This window comes from Neofelis nebulosa, chromosome 13 (assembly GCF_028018385.1).
Source record: "Neofelis nebulosa isolate mNeoNeb1 chromosome 13, mNeoNeb1.pri, whole genome shotgun sequence".
Taxonomy (NCBI): Eukaryota; Metazoa; Chordata; class Mammalia; order Carnivora; family Felidae; genus Neofelis; species Neofelis nebulosa.
The window spans coordinates 57,355,789-57,377,409 of record NC_080794.1 but is presented as its reverse complement, the minus strand read 5'-3'; the positions used below and the strand labels follow the sequence as shown (position 1 = coordinate 57,377,409).

The 21,621-nt window shown below is 37.1% G+C and overlaps 1 protein-coding gene across 7 annotated transcripts in view; it reads left to right on the top strand.

The window, feature by feature from the left end:
- Nucleotides 1–21,621, top strand: part of IDE (insulin degrading enzyme) — a 155,368-nt gene that overhangs the window by 91,366 nt on the left and 42,381 nt on the right. For 6 of the 7 annotated variants that reach the window (XM_058697171.1, XM_058697168.1, XM_058697167.1 and 3 more), the window contains exons 5-9: nt 12,149–12,271; nt 17,875–17,987; nt 18,967–19,129; nt 20,279–20,371; nt 20,802–20,893. In XM_058697171.1, the coding sequence (XP_058553154.1) occupies nt 12,149–12,271; nt 17,875–17,987; nt 18,967–19,129; nt 20,279–20,371; nt 20,802–20,893 (584 nt within the window). Of the gene's footprint in view, nt 1–7,142; nt 7,348–12,148; nt 12,272–17,874; nt 17,988–18,966; nt 19,130–20,278; nt 20,372–20,801; nt 20,894–21,621 lie in introns of those variants that run through there. The other variant, XM_058697173.1, reaches the window with a different exon arrangement.

Here is a 21,621-nt window from a genome sequence, read left to right as displayed (position 1 = left end):
AGCTTTAAGGTGTTTAGAAATGAATCTAACAAGAGGTGTGAGAAATATATAGTGGATATAAAAGAATACCTGAGTAAATGGGGAGATAAACCATGTTCATGAATGGGTAACCTCAGTATCACACAAATGTAAATTCACCCCAAATTTATCCAAATTCAATGCAGTGCCAATTGAAAGCCCTAGTTTTGTTTTGTTTGTTTGAAGAGCCTGATAATCTGATTATAAAATTAATAAGAAAGAGTAAAGGGCCAAGAATAACTAAGATACTAAGAACAACAAAGAAGGGACTAATTCTCCCAGATACCAAGAATTACTGTTCTAGTTGTTACAGTAGCGGAACTATTGCAAGAATACAGGAAGATAAGAGATTATGGACCCTAGAAACATAGCACACATACATAGAAATTTGACCTAAGACAGAGGTACATTACAAATAGATGAGGAGAGGAGAAACTAGTTATCTGTGTAGAAATAAGTAAAATTAGATGCTTATGTCATACCATGCATAAAAATAAATTCCAGGTCAATTAGACCTAATTATGGGAAGGAAACTTTACAACTTGTAGAAGAAAATACAGATTTTTTTCATCTTAAGGAAAGCATTCTTAAAAGAAAAAAAGAGATAAACTAAAAAACAGACTCTTAACTATAGAGGACAAACTGACACTGATGGTCACCAAAAGAGAGGTGGGTAGAGGGATGGGTGAAATAGGTGAAGGGGATTAAGAGTACACTTACACGAACACTGAGTAGAGTATAGAATTGTTGACTCACTGGATTGTACATCTGATACTAATATCACAAACTGTATCTTTTAGAGATAAAGGTAAATCATAGGTTTAAAGATAAATTTGATTTCATCAAAATTTAAAATTTCTGTTCAATAGACATAAAAGCAAAAGATAATCCATACACTCATTGAAGGTATTTGCAAAGCATGTAACATAAAAAGTTGTATAAGTAAGTAAAAGATAAAACAGCTCGTTAGAAAAAATAGGCAAAGGATATGAATATGGAGTTTACAGAAGAGGGTATTTGGGTAAACATAAAAAAGATGCTCAAATCATTAAAATCAGGGGGAAATTAAAATAAATAATTAAAAAATAAAAACACTGAGATACCATTTCACACCTATCAGGTTGGCAACAACAAAGTCAGGCGGAACTGAGGATTATGGTGAGGATGCAGGAAAACAGAAACTCAGTTGCTGTTGATGGGAAAATAAATTGGTTCATCCACCTTGTAAAACAATTTGGCAATGTCTAATAAAGTGACCCAAGGAATTCATTTCTTCACAAGTACTCTAGAGAGAAACAACTTTAGTTATTGCGCACAGGGAACATACACAAGAATTCTCATGAAGCATTTTTTGAATTAGTGAAAAGTAGGAAATGACTTAAATGTCCAGCAACAGTTGAATAAATTAATACATTTTGGTCTATGCATACAGTAGAGTATTCTATAAAAGCTAAAATGAGTGAGCTAGAACTCATGTATGAAACCAGGTAAAGAGCAAAATATTTTGAGCAAAATGCAAGTTGCAGAATGTGTTTTGTGTGATAGCTTTCTATAAAATTTGAAGACAGGCAAACCAATACTGCATCTCGTAATGTCTGTATATGTATATGATCTAGTATAAAATGTGCATGAGAATGCTTAAACACCAACTTCCCTTTAGTATGTCTGCGAGTGGAGACAGAGACAGGCAGGAGAGACTGTATCTCTAGGAGGAGAAAGATTTGTAACAAAATGTGGCAAAATGTGAAGAGTGGTAAAACTGGGTGGTGAGTACATAGGTGTACATGGTGTAAGTCTGTATGTTTAAACATTTATAAATATTCCACAGTTTTAAAATTTAAGGATAAATGTGAAATATTTCTTTTACCCATTTATCACAAATGGAAAAACGAAAGGCTGAGAGGGTGACACTTTTCAGGATGAGCAGAAGAAGGCCTCCTTTTGTGTGTGGGGACTGTTTGTATGTTTACTGCATAAGCACATCTGTGTCAAAAGATAGCTGCAGGTTACCTGTCTTGTTCTGGTAAGTGGTTTTGCAAACCTTTGTCTAACCAAGTGGGACAAGCCCTTAAATTACTATTCTTTTTCTTGTATCTTCGTTCCCATGCTGAGAGTTCTCACATTCTCAAACTGACATCTGGCAAGTATTTTTCTGTTTCAAGTTAGTTACTCTGTTTGAAAGTTGTTTTCCTAGATATTGTGTGTTAAATCTGTCTCCACACATGTCTTCATTGAATCCCTTTATGGCTCTCCTACCCTCAAACTTCAGCCAGGAATCCCACCTCTAACTAGCATATTCTAGGTGATTTAAAGTTTGGCCTCCGAAGTTGGGCAGCACTCTATTTAAATATTTGCTCTACCACTGGCTAGGCTCAGGGACACTGGGCACGTTGCTTAACTTCTGTAGGCCTCAGTTTCCTCCCATATCAGGTTGACATGAGAATTAAGTGAGGTTGTCCATGTGAAGTGGTTGGAGAAAAGTCTGGGGTCTATAATAATGTTTAATAAGTTGGATTTTAAAAAATACTTTGGAAAAGGAAAAAGAAAAGAGAAAATCTTAGTTCTGGTTATTTTTTAGTGATCTGTTTCTCTAACCTAACACCACAGACATGATGGGAGCAGCTGGAAAGAAAATAAAAGAAGGAAGTCAAGTAGGTAGGGGAAACAACAGGCACTCCTTTATAAGTGGAATGAAAGGTGAAGTGGAAGGGCGTGTGGAAGAAGGGGGGTTTGTTACTTAGTTATTTACTATGTTTTGTAGTTTGTACTATAGGATAAGAATTTAAGCAGGGTCTTACAAGTTGGCCCAGATGAGTCTTTCTCTCTTAGTTGACAAGTAATTCTTCTTTTAACCCCCCTACATGTAAAGTACATTAGAATATGCAAAGAAATGTAACCAGTATCTTTACATTCAAAGTGCTTATAGTTGTGTTGGAAAGTTAAGACACACCCAGGATTTCACTGGAGTATAACCTTGGGTTTAGTTTTCTGGGATCATTATCTCTTCTTTGTCCTCCTCCTCACTAATTTTTATTGACTGCTGTGCTAAGTAATTTACCTGGATTGTTTAATTTAATTCTTACAGTATTCCCAGTACCCTTATTATTTCCATTTTATAGATGAGTAAACTAAGACTTGAGAGAAGATAAATTGCTTGTGATCACTCAGCTTTAAGTGCTGGGGCATGCTCTAAACCCAGATCTGTTACTTTTAATCACTATTCTATTCTGCCTGCTTAGGGTTGCCTGGAATTGAATTCTCCAGGACCTCAGAGGATATGCAAACTGAATTCTCCTGAAGGGTAGGTAGGATTTTCTTAAGCAGAAGAAAGGAAGAGCCGTTTAAGAGGAAAAGCAACTAATATTTATTGTATGAGTATTAAATGCCACACACTGAGTAGGTATTCTACCTAATATGATTTCACTTAATGTTTACCACAGTACTGAAATTTCATCATGCCCTGTGACAGATGTCGAAATGAGTATTGAGAGAGAATGGCCTTGAGGGGCATGCAGGGAGAGGGAGGTGGGGTGGTGGTGGAACTTTCTTTGTGGGTTCGGGGATTTGATATCACGTCAGTCTGAACTCAAAGCCGGTGTTCTTTACCATAATGTTAGGTTGGCCCCCAGAACTATGACAAAAAGAAAGGACCAAGGAGTGAGCCCGGTGTCTTTTGGAGAAAACAAGTTAGAATAGTTATAACAAAGGACACTTTGCATAGGAAAAGGAAGGAACAGAGCAGGAAAATAGACTGGAAATGAAAAATAGGAAATGCAAACAAGATAACTGAAGATTACCATCTTGAGATGATGGTAATGATACAAAATCAGATCCTGATAAAAGTTAATCATTTACTTTTCCTCCCTTACCTCCTTCTCTTTGTCTCCCTCCTTTTATTTAAAAAAAATTTTTTTTTAATGTTTATTTTTTAGAGATAGAGCATGAGTGGGGGCAGGGCGGAGAGCAAGAGGGAGACCCAAAATCTGAAGCAGGCTCCAGGCTCTGAGCTGTCAGCACAGAGCCTGACTTGTGGCTTGAACTCACAAACCATGAGGTCATGACCTGAGCCAAAGTTGGATGCTTAACCGACTGAGCCACCCAGGTGCCCCTCTCCCTCCTTCTTAAATGAAGAATTTAAAACATACAAAAATAAGCAAATACTGTAATGAATCTCGTGTATGCATTGCCCTGCTTCTGGCCCGTCCAGACTGATCCACATTCCCATTCACCCCCTTGTATTGTTTTGAAGAGATCCTAGATAGCATATCCCTTCACTCACAAAGATTTCAGTATATACCTCTCAAAGATGAGGACTCTTTTAAAAACAATATTATCACTAATAGCCAATCTAGTTTTCATATTTCTAGTTGTCTCATAAAAACCTGTAATTTTAAAAGTTTATTTGGATTAGGGTCCACATAATGTTCAAATGTTAGTGAGTGATAGGTCCTTAAATATCTTTTATTCTGTAGGTATAGGTTCATCCTTATCTCCCTTCCCTCCCCACCCTGGAATTAATTTATTGAAGGATGAGGTTGGTTGCTGCATAGAGCTTTTCATAGCCTAGATTTTCCTGCTTGCATCCCCAACAATATATTTTAGCATATTCCTATCTCTGACCTCTGTATTTCCACAAACTGGCAGGTGAGTATAGAGGCTTGATCAGATTCATGGGGTTTTTGGACAAGACTTCCTAGGTGGTGATGTGGTCTTCTGTCAGGGTCATATAATGTCTAGTGTTGCAACCATTCATCCTCAGTGTGTCACTTCCCTAATTCTAGTTCTCTTATTTCTCCTACTATTTGACCACCCAGTGGTACAGTTGTTATAGGAAAAGCAAGACAAATGCTTGATTCGTTCCCTTCATTTACAGTTTTCAAAATAATGAATTGGTTCCCTAGCATCCTTGAATGATGACTCATTTGTTTGGTTATACAAATATTTGAATTGTTTCAGCCCACTTACTCATTTAATATTCCCTAAGTTTTTCCACGGATACTGTTTTTCATTGTTATTGTCTTTTTTTTTTCCTTGCTAGCGTATGTGTCTATGGAAAATTAGAAATTTACAGAAACCTAGAACTGGATTAACCAAGTATACAGGTGCTTTATTAAGGCATTTATGAGGTTTTCATTTCTAGTCCCATCTCATAACTTACATCTTATCCTTGCATGTCCTAACCCAGGTGCAGGAGAATTGCCCTTTAGAATTTTATGGGAAAATTTGTATGTCTCAAAAGGCTTTAGTCCCTTCCAGGATTTTTAGAAGAATGCCGTAGCAGGAACAAAGAGCTTTTTAATTTTTGTTTATTTTTAATTTTTTTGTGTTTGTTTATTTTTGGGAGAGAGAAAGACAGTGTGTGAGTTGGGGGATAGAGAGAGGGAGACAGAATCCGAAGCAGGCTCCAGACTCTGAGCTCTAAGTGCAGAGCCCAATGTGGAGCTTGAATCCACAAACTGCGAGATCATGACCTGAGCCAAAGTTGGACACGCAACCGATGGAGTCACCCAGGTGTCCCTAATTTTTATTTATTTTTACTTATTGAGAGAGAGACAGAGACAGAGACAGAGAGAGAATCCCAAGCAGGCTTGTGCTGATAGCGTTGGGCTCCATCTCACGAACTTGAGATCATGACTTGAGCAGAAATCAAGAGTCAGACACTTAACTGACTAAGCCAACCAGGAGCCCCAAGAAAGAGCTTTTTTTTTTTTAAAAAAAATGTATAATACAATTGACCCTTGAATAGTGTGGGAGTTAAGAGTGCTGACTCTTCCCATAGCTGAAAATCCATGTGTAACTTTTTTTCTCTAAGTTTATTTATTTTTAAGTAATCTGTACACCCAACATAGGACTTAAACTCATGACCCTGAGATCAAGAATTACACATTCCCATGACTGAGCCAGCCAGGCGCCCCCCCCATGTATAACTTGAATCCCCACAAAACTTTACTACTAATAGCTTATGTTGACCAGAAGCCTTACCAATAATGTAAACAACCCATATTTTGTATGTTATATGTATTGTATACTGTATTCTTACAATAAAGTAAGCTAGAGAAAAGAAAATGTTAAAATCATAAGAGAAAATACATTTATAGTCTTTACTGAATTGTATTTATTTATACAAGTACTGTATTTATTGGAAAAAATCCACAGGTGAGTGGATCCATGAATTCAAACCCATGTTGTTCAAGGGTCAACTGTACTTCCAAGTAATTAGCTATAGATATATTAACATGACTTTTAGAATCTTGGGATTTCAGAAAACACTTAAGATTTTCATCGTTTTAACTAGCAAGTTGACCTTCCATGAGAGCCTTATCACACATACAGTTGGAGATGGCTCTAGTTTCTACTTAAAAAATTTTTTTAATGTTTATTTACTTTGAGAGAGACAGAGACAGAATGTGAGTGGGTTAGGGGCAGAGAGAAAGGGAGACACAGATCTGAAGCAGGATCCAGGCTCCGAGCTGTCAGCACAGAGTCCGACGCGGGGCTAGAACTGATGAGCTGTGAGATCATGACCTGAGCCGAAGTCAGACGCTCAACTAACTGAGCCACCCAGGCGCTCCAAGACGGCTCTAGTTTCTAAAACAGATTTCTAAAACTTCAAACTCAGTCTTTCGTACATGATAAGATATATATGCTTGGCTTCAGAATTTTCCAGGAAAATAAATTCTTTTTCTTGAAATATGGTATTTGGTATTTGTATACATTAGTACTGAGTTTGTAAGCTTTTTTCTTTTTAATAGTATTTAAAGTAGTTGTTGCAATGAAAATGTAGGCTAGCATTTACTGAGCTTTATAATTTATACAACCTTTTTCATATCCATTATCACTTTTCATAAGCTTCATAACAACCCAAGTTAATATTAAGTAACTATTGTCTGACAGGCGCTATGCTGAGCCTTTATTATTCAAATAATCCTCCTAGCAATCCTCTGAGGTTGGTGCTTTTATTATTCTATGTTACAAATAAGGAAACTGGGGCCTAGCAAGGTTGAGAAACTTGCCTGTATCTCACAGCTAGGAAATGGAGGCGGCGGTGGGGGGCAGGGGGGGTGTTGAGCCCTAGCTCTTAACAATTGGGCCTGTATCCATGTTGGTCCTATTTTGCCGACCAAATAAATGACCCCTTGGAGATGTTGGGAGACTTTTCCAAGGTTGTTTAATTGATATGTGATGGAGTCAGGACAAGAAACCCTGAATCTTCCAGCTGCCAAGCCAGTGCTCTCTCCAGCAGGCCCAGAGTAGAAGGGTTCCAGTCAGCAACCCTGATATCCTCAGTCCACTGCTGGAGCTCACTGTAATGGTAACAGAGCCAGAAAGGTAAGATTCAGGATTTTGGTAGCAGCATTTCAGTTTGATACAAATGACCTAGCTGAGTTAGCACTAAATTAGGACAGTATGTGTCTAGAGACTGAACTGGTATTTGTTTTCCCAGCCATATTCACAGTGTTCTCCACCATGGATTCTTAGGTAGAAGAAAGTTATCTAGACCATTTACTGAGCTTTCTTCTCTACTTCAGTGCCACCATTTCTGTGATATTCTCAGAAGCCAGGAGTCTCTCCTACAATTCACATCATAACAGCAGTAGCTGTTGTTTATTGTGTGTTTATTTTGTTATACATGAAGTATTAAGTACTTTAAACTTTTTACAGATTCATTAACTGTCATAAAAGAGGTAGGTTCAAAACCATTTACCAGATCATTCCTACATATTACTTAAAGACGCAGAGTGTTACAAATACAGTTTGGGCATCTGATGTGCCCTTCTTCATGTGCTGTTTCCCCCCTGCTTCTGGGAGGTAACTACTGTCTTAAGTTTGTTTGGTGACTACTATTACCATGTTTGTTTGTTTGTTTTTTTAATATCTCTAGTCATGTATTTATCTCTAAGCAATATGTTGTATAGTTTTTAGTTTTACAAAAATGGCATTTTATTGTGAGTAATCTCTGCCACTTGTATTTTTTTATTCACCATTATATTTGTAAGAGTTCTCCATATTGGTGAATGTGCCTCTGGTTAAGTTTTTAAATTTTTATTGCTGCTATTTGAAAAATTCACTGAATATATCACTCTTTTATCTATCTTCCTGTTAATGGAATAGTGCTGCTATAAGCATTCTTGTACATATGTCCTTGCACACAGTTCTTTAGGGTACACGTGTCCAGCAGTGGAATTACTGTGTAGTAGGATATGTACATCTTCACATTCAATAAATATTGTCAAGTTGTTGCTTATAGTGGTTGATTTAAAATACACTTTATCGGGGCGCCTGGGTGGCGCAGTCGGTTAAGCGTCCGACTTCAGCCAGGTCACGATCTCGCGGTCCGTGAGTTCGAGCCCCGCGTCAGGCTCTGGGCTGATGGCTCGGAGCCTGGAGCCTGTTTCCGATTCTGTGTCTCCCTCTCTCTCTGCCCCTCCCCCGTTCATGCTCTGTCTCTCTCTGTCCCAAAAATAAATAAAAAAATGTTGAAAAAAAAAATTTAAAAAAAAAAAAAATAAAATAAAATAAAATACACTTTATCTTGTAGTGGCTGAGTTCTCATTTCTCCACATCCCTAAACAGCACTTGACATCATCAGGCTTTCATATTTTTGCTATTTATTGAATGTGAAATATTACTCTTAAGCTTGTCTACATGCGTTTTTTGTTTTTTTTTTCTAATTTGGTGTAAACCTACCAATGTAAGAATTGATACTGAACCTAAGAGAAGTAAAGTGACTTGTTTAAGGTCATGCAACCAGAAGATGGCTGAAGCTGGATTAGATGAGAGCTCTGTGAACACCAAAGCCAGTGCCTGTTCCTCCCTACCTAAGGGTCATGGCCCCAACACCGACAGAGTTCACCTGGTGATTCAAGGACTGATTCTGAAGTTCTGTACATTATGCCCTGCTTTTCCTTTCATTTTGTTGTCTATTTCTTGAGAAATTCTACCAGCTAGCCTTCCTGTTTTTAGTTAACTCTTTTAAAGGATTTGTTATAAAAGGGTTAATAAACTTAATAGCAAGATGGAGTCTTTGCCCCATTTGTTTTTGAGGTGTGTGTGTGTGTGTGTGTGTGTGTGTGTGTGTGTGTGTGTGTGTGTGTTTAAACAGCGCCCATTTATTAGCTCATAGTTTTGTAGGTCAGAAGTCTGACATGGCATGGGATTCCCTGCTCAGGGCATCACAAGGCTGTAATCAAGATACTGACCACATAAAGTTTCCTTCTGAAGGCTCTGGGGGAAAAACATCTTTCAACATCATTCTTAACCATTGGCAAAATTCAGTTCCTTTTTACCATTTCCATGCTCAGCTGCTCCGAGCTCCTAAATATCACCTGCATTCCCTGCTATGTAGTCCCCTCTCTCTTCAAGCCAGTGATGGTATGCCAGTCAGTTCTTTCTTATGCTTTGAATCTTTGACATCTTCTTCAGCCACTTGCCAAATAAAATGCTTTGTATGTATGTATTTATTCTTAAAAATTATTAAGAAAATTTTTTGGTTGGCTCATTTGTACCTGGTATCCATGTTTCTCTGTCAATGGATTGAGAGCTGATTATCCTGATCCCAAGAGAGTCATAGTGGAGAACCTCTTCCTCTTTCTAATTCAGGTACCTCTAAGGATATGAAACAGCCATCTGGGCTGTGTTCCCAAATGGACCATAATTTCCTACTGTCATCACATATTAGAAAAACTGAAAACGTGTAGGCAGCAAAGAAATGAGTATGTAGATTCATAGAATGGTATCTCTTTATAGCAAATAGATTGAGCAAATGTGATTGAGCCTCTGTTTAGCAGTTTGGTCAGAGATCCTGTATCATTAAGATTTTGGACCTCAGGTGAGCTAGACTGTTGTTGATAATGGCTTCTTTGGCTCTTTTTTTTTCTTTTAACTTTTTGTTGAAGTAAATTTGCAGGAAAGTGTGTGTGGTTCTGATAAATTATTCCTGTTTTTACCTTTGCTGCTATTTGAAGAATCAGTTAAATTAATGTACTACTATTACTTATGTATGAACCCTTGAATTTTCAAAAACAGCACAATACGGAACCAGCAGACAGTGAAGAAACAGAACATTAACTGCACCTCACTGGCCGTCTTTCTGCCTCTTTGTAGTCACTGTCCATCCCTTAAGGGTAACCTCTGTCTGGCTTCTCATAACCCAGATTAGTTTTGTCTGTTTTTTTGCTTTGTATAAATGAAATGAAAAAGTGTATCCTCTTTGTGTCTGGCTTCTTTCATTCAACCTTAAGGTTGTGAACTTAATCCATACTGTTGTGTATAAACAGTAGGTTGTTCATTCTCTTTGCTGTCTAGTATTCTGTCGGGTTCTTTGGCTCGTTTGAATATAGCATTGCCAGTGTTTTGCCATGATCTGTGTTTTATTATGTTTGGGGTATGTTCCTACTTTACCTCTATTTTTAAAGTGGGTCTAAAGATAAAGGATAGGAACTAGAATGGTAGGATATTCAGATACATTAAAATCCAAGCAGAATGTGTTAGAGCTGGTCAACCTGAAGGAACTTTTCAGTTCTAAATGGGGCCTTGATCTTGGTCTTCATAAGCTTTGATTTGAGGGTTTTTTGTTTTGTTTTGTTTTTTTAACCCAGAATATTGACCTGATTGTGAATAGGCAAATCAGATCACATTTAGACAAAAATCTGGTCTTGGTCTCACACTATCACATTTATAGCCTGTTAAAATAAAACTAAATTTCTCCAGATTTGAGTCTCTCAGTTTGTCATTCTTAGTTCACATATTGTAGGAATCTGAGCTTGGCAGAGTAAATGACTAAAGAAGCTGTATGGAGTAGTCCCTCTGGAATTGAGGCTGTTGGAATCTTCTATTAGTATAAAAGAAAGGCACCATCTAGTTTTATCTTAATATGAGAGAACTTCAAACCATTACCCAGGAAAAAGTGCTTTTTCTTCTGAATACTTTTAAAAACACCTGAGTCCCTCAGGTAAAGTGAAGGGATGTCTCAGGACCCCAAGTAGAACACATCTTTAGTGTGAACTTGAGAGGATTTGTTAAGAACCTGAAAACTTGACTAGCAAGCTACTGCTAGTGAATATGAGCATATCTGATCCTTTTGTGACTAGAAAAAGGTTAATGAGCTCTTGCTAGGCTGTTGTTTGCACACACTCTCCACTAGATCTGTTGATTCAAGCATTCAGGCGTGAATCTTGGCTCAGGACTACGCAGCTGTACAGTGCTAAACAATGGATTTAGGAACGCCATCTGGTGGCTCTCTCTAGATACCCAGATTCAGGAGGAGAGGGACTCTTCACATGCCAATTCAGCAGCCATTCTAATGACCCAATTGGGGGGAGGGGACATATAAAGAATGTGTTCTGCCATAGTTTCATCTCTGCAGATGAAAATAAATAAAAGCTATTTAGGATTTTTAGGATATTTTAGGATTTGAGGATATTTCTAGTCAAGGTGCCATTTTGGGGGAGACAGCAGTCATTAGAATTCTGTCTCTCTGTCCCTAAATTGCAAGATTTTTGTTAGAAAGGTAGTGCTTACAGATTGTGACCATTTGCTTTTGACTTGCATGCTTCACCCTAATTGAGTTATTAAATTTCATGAGATCTCATAGTGGTACACTATATACATTGCTTGAGACTTACAAAAATAGCATTGCATCCTATTTTTACCAGTCTAGATCAAATCCATGAGAATTCGCATCACAAATTTAATGCTTCAGCCAAGAATAGTACATTTCTTTCCACAAGTAACTTGGTAAGTTCCGAAAAGATCCCTCAAGGACTCTCCTCAATTAATTATGGAGTACATAGGGAATTGAAAATTAAAGTAAGTGTGAATGGAGGCCATGTAGATCTCATTTTGTCTTATGAGTGCTCATAATATCTACTATCTCATAGGGATTTTAAGGTGTATAATTTTCATAAAGCACTTTAAGTTCCTGAGGGAAAACTCTCTATAGTTTAAAATGTTACTAATTTGTACTATTCTATCCTGTTTATCCAGCTTACTTTCAGGCATATTAACTAATCATTATATCTGTTAGTTTGAACTCTTGTTTTTTTAAGTTTACTTTACAGCAATGTGAGTAATAGAACTTTAAAGTCCATGTATTTTTCCTTTTCTAAGAAATGTTTTTCTTCCTTTTCAGGAAACAAATATACTTTGGAGACTAGACCAAACCAAGAAGGCATTGATGTAAGGCAAGAACTACTGAAATTCCATTCTACTTATTATTCATCAAACTTGATGGCAATTTGTGTGTTAGGTCGAGGTAAGAATCCTTGAAATTTTTCATAGAATTGGATAATCTAAGTTTTCCATTTGTATATAAGAATATACTTTGAAAGGATATAAGGTACGGTCTTTTATCTGCTGAGAGGCTTTAGAAAATGATCTCCTTGTTGGAGAATATGTGGAGAGGAATTTTGTTTTTAACTCTATATTCTAAGAAGAAGTACAGATGATTTAAAATGGAGACCTGAGGGAAATATAAATCACATATAAAAGCAAAGAAAGGTAGTATAAAGGAAAAGATGAACAGATTTGATCTTATAACAATTCAGAAAACTAGAAACGAGATTAAAAGCCAGATGGGAAAAAAAAGAGGCAGATGATGGTACACTGGGAAAACAATTTGAAATACATACAACAAAGGTTTGACTTTATATTTACGTAATTATTTTTTAATTTTATTTTTTAAAGTTATTTACTTATTAAAAATTTTTTTCTTAATGTTTATTTATTTTTGAGACAGAGACAGAGCATGAACAGGGGAGGGGCAGAGAGAGAGGGAGACACAGAATCTGAAACAGGCTCCAGGCTCTGAGCCATGGGCATAGAGCCCAACGCGGGGCTCGAACCCACGAACTGTGAGATCGTGACCGAGCCGAAGTTGGACGCTTAACCGACTGAGCCACCTGGGCGCCCCTAAAGTTTTTTTTTTTTAAGTTTTTATTTTAATTCAAGTTGGTTAATATATAGTATTATATTAATTTCAGGTGTACAATACAGTGACTTAACAGTTCCATATATCACATGGTGTTCATCACAACAAAAGTACACTCCTTAATCCCTATCACCTGTTTCACCCATTTCTCGCCACCCCTCCCCACCTCCCTAGCTCCATCAGTGTGGTCTCTATAGTTAAAAGTCTTTTTCTTGATTTGTGTCTGTCTCTCTACCTTTTTCTCCCCCCCTTTGCTTGTTTGTTTTATTTCTTAAATTCTACATGAGTGAAATCATACGGCATTTGTCTTTCTCTGGCTGACTTATTTCACTTAGCATAATACTCTCTAGCTCAACCCATGTTGCAAATTGCAAGATTTCACTCTCTTTTATGGCTGAGTAATCCGTTGTAGATTTGTACTGTATCTTCTTTATCTGTTCATCTGTCGATGGACACTTGGGCTCCGTCCATATAAAGGTTTGACATTTTTTTTTTAATTTTTTATGTTTTTATTTATTTTTGAATGAGAGAGAGAAAGACAACATGAGTGGGGAGGGGCAGAGAGAGAGGGATATACAGAATCCAAAGCAAGTTTTAGGCTCTGAGCTGTCAGCACAGAGTCCAACACAGACTCGAACTCACAAACCACGAGATCATGACCTGAGCTAAAGTTGGACGCTTAACTGACTGAGTCACTCAGGCACCCCAAAGATTTGACTTTTTAAATGCAGATTAACTAGGGGTGCCTGGGTGGCTCATTCAGTTGAGCATCTGACTTCAGCTCAGGTTATGATCTCACAGTTTGTGAGTTTGAGTCCTGCGTAAAGCTCTGTGCTGACAGCTGAGCCTGGAGCCTGCCTTGAATTCTGTGTCTCCCTCTCTCTCTGACACTCCCCCATTCACACTCTGTCTCCCTCTTTCTCAAAAATAAATAAACATTAAAAAAATTTTAATGCAGATTAACTAAAGATAATAAAGTGTTTCTTTCTGTTAAATTACCATAATTTTGTTTTTGTTTTCAAGTAATACTCATTATGGAGGAGCAGTGCCCTTTTGTATTGGTGGTAGTGTATACAATTTATGCAGTTCCTCTAGACTTCTGGAGGACAGTTTAACAAGATGCATCATCCTTAAAAAGTTTATTTTTACTTCTAGAAATGCAATCTGAGGAAATAACTAGAGTTGTCCAAAAAGGTGATGCACTAGAATGTTTCTGTCAGTATAGTGTTTATTAGCAAAAAGTTAGAAACAATCTGATTGTTCATTAATTGAAGATAGGTTAAATAATGATGTTATAGCTATGTAATAGGTCATCTTATAGAAAATAGCATCTCTTTTCCCACTTTCTCTTCTCCTACCTGCTTTATTTTTCTTTATAACATTTATTACCACCTGAAATACTATTCATTTTCATTGCCCACTGCACTAGAAAGTAATTTACTTGAGAATAGAAACTGTTTTGTTCACTCTTTGCCACCAGTGCCTGAGTTAGTGTTCGACACATCATATGCACATGGTAAATATGTATGTCCAGTAGAAAACGAAAACACTCTATAAAAACTATGTGCTGTATGATCCCATTTGGGGATTTATAAAAAATTATTTTTAATAGACATATGTGGTATATACATAAGACAAAATAGAAAAACATATACTAGAAATTTAATGTGATATCGCAGTTTAGAACTGACACTCTAGACTCTGACAACTTGGGTTTGAATTCCAGATATACCACCTACTTAGCCATGTGGCTGTGAGCTAACAAAGTTACTTCAGATCTCCGACCTTTAGTTTTGCTTTTTTAAAATGAAGTTGTGCTACCTCATACCTGTTGTGAGGTTTAATCAAGATAATGCAGAAAAAGTGTTTAGCATAATGCTTGGCACAGCAAATGCTCCATAAATGGTAGCTATTTTTAGCTTCCCATAATCATGAGATTATGAGCGACTTTTGTTTTCTTCTTTTTGTATTTGTGGTAAGTTTTCTACTTTTGGCAAATGTGACTTTTTGTAGGTAGGAAATAAACAACCAAATACATTTTAAGTTGGTAACAAGAACCAAGCTATAAAATGGGTCCAAGAAGTAAAGCCAATTAAAAAAAAAAAGTATATCTTTAATTCTGTGTGCTTGCTAACGGTAACTAGGTCTAGAGTGTTAAATATCACTTGGTATTTAGAGCCTAGTCCTGGGAGTATTTTTGTCTATGTTGTATTGAGACAAAAAGCACTTGATTTCAGTAAGCACTTAATTGGACAAGTAATAATGACAACAGATGAATCAGGCGGGAAGCCTGCCTTCAGTGTTCTCTGTTTAGTGGAAGTGAGAGTGTCTAAGAGAAACAGACACTTCAGTTCCTCGATTGTACACACATCACTCTCCTAGAGTGACTGACTTGTGCTCAGTTCAGTGGACTTGATTAGGGGCCCTGGGAGAAGTGTCCTTGCAGTGTAAAAGGTTTGAGGAGGAAACAGGATCTCTCAGAGGATTAATAGAAAATCCGCTCCTTCTTCTAGGATGAGGGGAGAGAAAGAGTAACCATGTGGAAGGATCTCTGTCACAAAGGGACAAAAAAGTTTTTCTCTGTTCTCCCATGGGACCATCCCTCTAGTTGTGGCAGCACTAATTACCTGGAAACTTGGCAAATAGGTAACTATCAAGTACAAACACTGGGATTGCCAAGTCCCCATGATGTAAAGACAAAGGGACTCTGTTCCCTGTCTGGTAGCTCACTGCTTAGTGAGAAGACAGACTGCAGTATTGTATGGCTGCTTTACCTTTATAAAGCTACATTGTGAACTTACGCTTTTAGGATAGAAATACTTCAAGGGCACACCTGGTAGGACCTTGTTGTAAAGGGCCTTGCTGTTCTCAGCACTTCAGGTTGATAAACCTTTGCTTACTGCCCACCTTGTTTCAAGTCCCATGTTCCATCTGTGGATAAAGAGATCTCTTACATCTCTTGCCCTAAATATATGCATTCCATTCCTGACTTCACATGTCAAGTAACAAGCAGCCACTGGTCTGCCTTTTATTTGGCTCTGGACATTTCGAGGTCCTGCATACATGTCAAAAATTTTGAAGCAAAAATATGTACATTTTATAAATAAAGTGCAAATGCCCGCATTCATAAGTTTAAAAGAGAATTTTGTACTATAGAAAGGCAAATCTCAAATAGTGGTTAAGTGCTCTCTAAAGAGTTCATGGAAAAGTTCAAAATGGGTCATAGAATATCAAGGGAAATTTCTTACTTGATCCAAATGCTTCCTGACAGTAACAAGTGATGAATGTTTATACTATTTATAAATAACCTATTCTTGAGGAGACAGAATCAAGGTGAGTAGTTGGTTATCTTGTTTATAAAAAGATAACCTTTTTTCACGTTTTGATTTTTTTTTTTTAAAGATTTTATCTTTATAGCCAACGTGGGGCTCAAACTCACAACCCTGAGATCAAGAGCCTCTTATTCAATGGACTGAGCCAGTCAGGTGCCCTTTAATTTTCTGAATAATAGAAATATGTGTACAGGGGAAAAATTTTATCCCACATGGGTATAAAATGGAAATCAGGGGTTTTTTTCCCTCCCGTCCTGTGATGACAATATCCTCTCCTCAAAGATCTCACCTTAAGTCATTTCTTGTTATACTTTCAAAAGTGGAATTTTGTTAGTATACTTACATATATATATATATATATATATATATATATTACATATATATATATCTGTTAAAAAAATAACTGAGGGCCGCCTGGCTCACTCAGTTGGTAGAGCATGTGACTCTTGATCTCAGGGTTGTGAGCTTGAGCCCCACGTTGGGTAGAGAGATTACTTAAAGATAAAATCTTAAAAAAAAAATAACGAGATTGCCTGCAGTTCTCACTTAATAGAGCTTTGAGATATTTTCATATGAGTGCATAGACTTCTCTCTCTTATTAATGATCCCATAAAATTCTAATGTATAGACATGTCATAACATTTACATGCTCAGGGATGTTTAGGTCATTTCCAGTTTTCGTTATAAACAGTGCTGCAGTGAACATATACATACAGCTTTATAAGCCTTTCAGTCATGACTCTTTATAAAAGAATATAGGTAGCTGATAAAGAATAACTTAAGTAGCCATGGAATTCTACTGACAGTTAACAAGTCTTTGAGTGGATTTGGCACATTATGATACAGAATCATGTAATGTTAGACCTTGGAAGAGACTTGTGATCCTCTTACCCAATGTTCTCATTTTACAGAACCTGAAGTAGTTAACCAGTTTGTCCAAGTAATTTGTTGACATGGTTGGTGAAGCTGGGGTCAGGATCCAAGTCCTCTAATCTCCCCACCCAGGGTTCTTTTCACCATTTTATACTCTTTCCCCACAAAATCACTTACATTTGACTGTTAACAATGGGCTTAGATTGTGTCTGTTTATGAAGTAAATGTTATAATCTTATCAGCTGATGGTTTAGTATGTGCCTTTTGGCAATTGTAGATCAAATAGTTTTCCAAATGTAACCAGTTATTATCGTTTTTAATACTTGTTTTAAATTTATTGCAAGATAACATTTGTGAAGCAGTTTTTTTAAACTGTAAAGAGCTATTAGACATGTGTGAGCTATTATCCATATTACTTAGCTTTAGAAGTTATATAGGCTCTGGCAAGATTTAACAGAGTGCTTTAACTTTATCAGATGCAGTTTTTAAAAAAAATGTAGGTTTTCTTCTTAATGGTCCTAAAGATTTTTCAGGAGGTCTTAGGGTTTTGTTCTGTTTCTCCCCCCAGGTTCATTGAGATGTAATTGACATATAACATTGTGTAAGTTTAAAGTATTTTGTTGTAGTGATTTTATGTATTTATATATGATCTTAAGGTTTTAAATACTACCTGTCAAGTTATGATTAGTTGAAGTTCTATTTTCATTGTCTGTTTTCTTATAGAATCTTTAGATGACCTGACTAATCTGGTGGTAAAGTTATTTTCTGAAGTAGAGAACAAAAATGTCCCATTGCCAGAATTTCCTGAACACCCTTTCCAAGAAGAACATCTTAAAGTAAGTGAATGTATTTCTGATATATATATATGAATGTATCAGAATGTATTTGTGATATATATATAGAATATATATATTCTGATATATATATATATAGAGAGAGAGAGAGAGAATATATATATTCTGATATGTGTATATATATATATAAATGAATGTATTTCTGATATATATATATATATATATATATACACACACATATATACACACATATATATATATATACACACACATATATATATATATATATATATATATATATATATAGTTTATGGACATAATATATGCCTAGTTTACCAAACAGTAGATGAATAATTTTGAAAGTTTTATTTATATAGTTTATTTAACATCTGTTTGGATAATCAAATCAATTTCACATTTACAGGGATATGAATCACCAAAAAGATACCAATATATATCTGATCTTTGCATGCTAAAAGTAATTTTGGTAGTTATAGCTTTGACAAACTGTAGAAACTGTTATCCACGGTCAGAAGGCAAGCATATTGAGCTGCATGGTGTAGGGGACTGGACATGGGCTGCACACCAACTGTAATGAAATTCCACTTAGAAGGAACCTAGGCCAGGGGTGCCTGGGTGGCTCAGTCGTTAAGCATCCGACTCTTGGTTTTGGCTCAGGTCATGATCTCATGGTTTGTGAGTTCAAGCCCTACATCAAGCTCTTCACTGACAGCGCGGAGCCTATGTGGGAGTCTCTCTCTTCCCCTCTGTCTCTCCTCCTCTCTCTCTCTCTCTCTCAAAATAAATAAAATAAATTTTAAAAATTAAAATTTATATTAAAAAAAGAAGAAGAAGGGGCCCAGGCCATTTATTTCTTTGTGGACAATACAGTTTACTCTGGCAATTGATTCTCCTTTGGATTTGGGATTCTTCCATGAAAATCTGTATTCTTCATAGTTTGTAAATATTTTATTCAGTGGGAGTTGTGTATAGCTAATCTTTTGTGGTCTTTTTTTTCTAGCAACTTTACAAAATAGTACCCATTAAGGATATTAGGAATCTTTATGTGACATTTCCCATACCTGACCTTCAGAAATACTACAAGTCAAATCCTGGCCATTATCTTGGTCATCTCATTGGGCATGAAGGTCCTGGAAGTCTGTTATCAGAACTTAAATCAAAGGGTAAGTCTTTGGCCACTGGTGTACTGCTCCACATCTTTTTACTATGGCTCTCATTTTCTCCTAAATATTTTTGTGTGAAAGAACGTTTTTGGATGAGACTGTTTTGGGTTTATGGGAGAGTGAGATGGTGGTTGTTAGTGTGCTTTTGTTTTTTTGCTTTTGTTTTTATTTTTTAACTTATTTTTAGTTTTGAGAGAGCGCATGTGTGTGCATGCACGCAAGTGGACGTGGGGCAGAGAGAGAAGGAGAGCGGGAATCTTTTTTTTTTTTTTTTATAATTTTTAAATGTTTATTTATTTTTGAGAGAGACAGAGACAGAATGCAAGTGGGTTGGGGCAGAGAGAGAGGGAGGCACAGAATCTGAAGCAGGCTCCAGGCTCCGAGCTGTCAGCACAGAGCCTGACGCGGGGCTCGAACTCACGAGCTGTGAGATCATGACCTGAGCTGAAGTCGGACACTCAACCGACTGAGCCGCCCAGCCGCCCCTAGGAGAGGGGGAATCTTAAGCAGATTCCGTGCCAGGGCAGAGTCCAATGCTGGGCTCAATCTCAGCACCGTGAGATCATCACCTGAGCCGAAATTAGGAGTCAGATGCTTAACCGACAGAGCCACCCAGGCACTCCCGGGGTTCCCCCCCCCCCCCGCTGAATTTGTTTTACCCTTCAGTATTGAGCAGTGAAAGTTAGATATTTGAAAAGATATTGTGGTACATGTTTTAAAGAACAGAGAGGTTAAAAAGTAAAAGCTCAGTTTGGATATTCTTTACCATCTATGTGAAGTGACAGTACACATTATTTACTTGCCTGCTCTTATCCATCACACCAGAGGGTGTACTGAAATTTAGTCATTAGATGATTTCCAAGACCCCTCTCAACTCAGGCTCTGATTTTACATAACACTTAAGCACAATAGTCTACTCTTGCCTGGAGAACTGATTTGAAGAGTCCTGAGGAAAGCTCCCAACCCAAAAAATCCCTTGAGTCTTTACAGTGCCTGAAACGGGTTTTCTAAAGTAAGGTTTTCTGATCTTTTCTGTAAGTGGTCCATTCTGATATCTTGCAGACATATAGTATGGACTAAAAATAACATTCTTTGCCTTAAAAGAACCCACACATACAATCCTGTTTTGATTTCCTTTGAATGTTACAGGCTGGGTAAATACTCTTGTTGGTGGGCAAAAGGAAGGAGCCCGAGGTTTTATGTTTTTTATCATTAATGTGGACTTGACTGAGGAAGGATTATGTAAGTATTGACCTTTTTGATTTTGAATGAAAATTGACTTCTTATTATATATATATTTTTTAACTTCTATATGCTGTGGATCTGTTTTATGTTGTAAAGCCATGAAACCTTTAATTCGTGCAATTCATCCTTTGTATTTTTCATGTGCAACTTGGCCTTCATTTCATGGATGATTTTTCCTCCTTAACAACTGATCATTATGTTGCACTTGTGAAATGTGTACTTGGCTTTTCATTGGCTCATTAACTTCCCCAAAGTCCCTTCTGTCATATACCCTGGAGTCTGAAGGGCCATGTGTCTGGCACCCTAAAATCAGTCTCAGGGAAGTGAGGATTCCATTTCTACTTACCTGACTGTACCTTAGGAGTGAGCTCAGTACTTTGAAGCATTCAAGGACTGAATGATTTTTAAGTGTGCCCCTTTTTTTCAGTACATGTTGAAGATATAATTTTGCACATGTTTCAATACATTCAGAAGTTACGTGCAGAAGGACCTCAAGAATGGGTTTTCCAAGAGTGCAAGGTAATTTTGTTTCACCAAAATTTTTCTTAAGGAAAAACTTCAGAAAACATAGATATGTGAATTAAGTTTAAAGCCTAGTGAAACTTGTAAAGTTTTTTGGGGGTTTTGTTGTTATTTAAACTCTAAAAAATCTGGCAGTGCATAGTAGCTTTAGTTAACGCTTATACTACTCTGATTGGCTACCTGGGGCACAATTAAGGGCTAAGGCATCACATAACCTTTCTTTGCAGGAGAAAAGAAACTGCCTTTCTATCCCTCAGAAGAAAGCCAGCCGTTTCTTGAGCTTGTATCTGTCAGGGCTTACATTACTGTTTGCCTGAAGCTTCATGAGCCTCTGTTGTTTTCAGATCTGGTGACAAAAATCTCTAGCATACTTTCAAACAAATAGTGAATTGTGGGTGCCTGGATGGTTGGCTCAGTGATTTAAGCGTCCAACTTTCAATTTCAGCTCAGGTCATGATCCCAGGGTTACCAGATCAAGCCCCACATTGGGCTCCCTGCTGAGCATGGAGTCAGCTTGGGATTCTCTTCCTCTCCCCTCCCCCTTCCCCCATCCCCCCTTCCCCTTCTCCCTTCCTGTCTCTGTCTCCCTCCCTCTCCCTCTCTCTACCTTCCATCCCCCTTCTCTCTTTCTCAAAATATATAAACTTAAAAAGGAAATAGTGAATTGTTTTATATATGATTATGTTCTTTTTTTTTTGTTTATTTTTGAGAGCGCACAAGCAGGG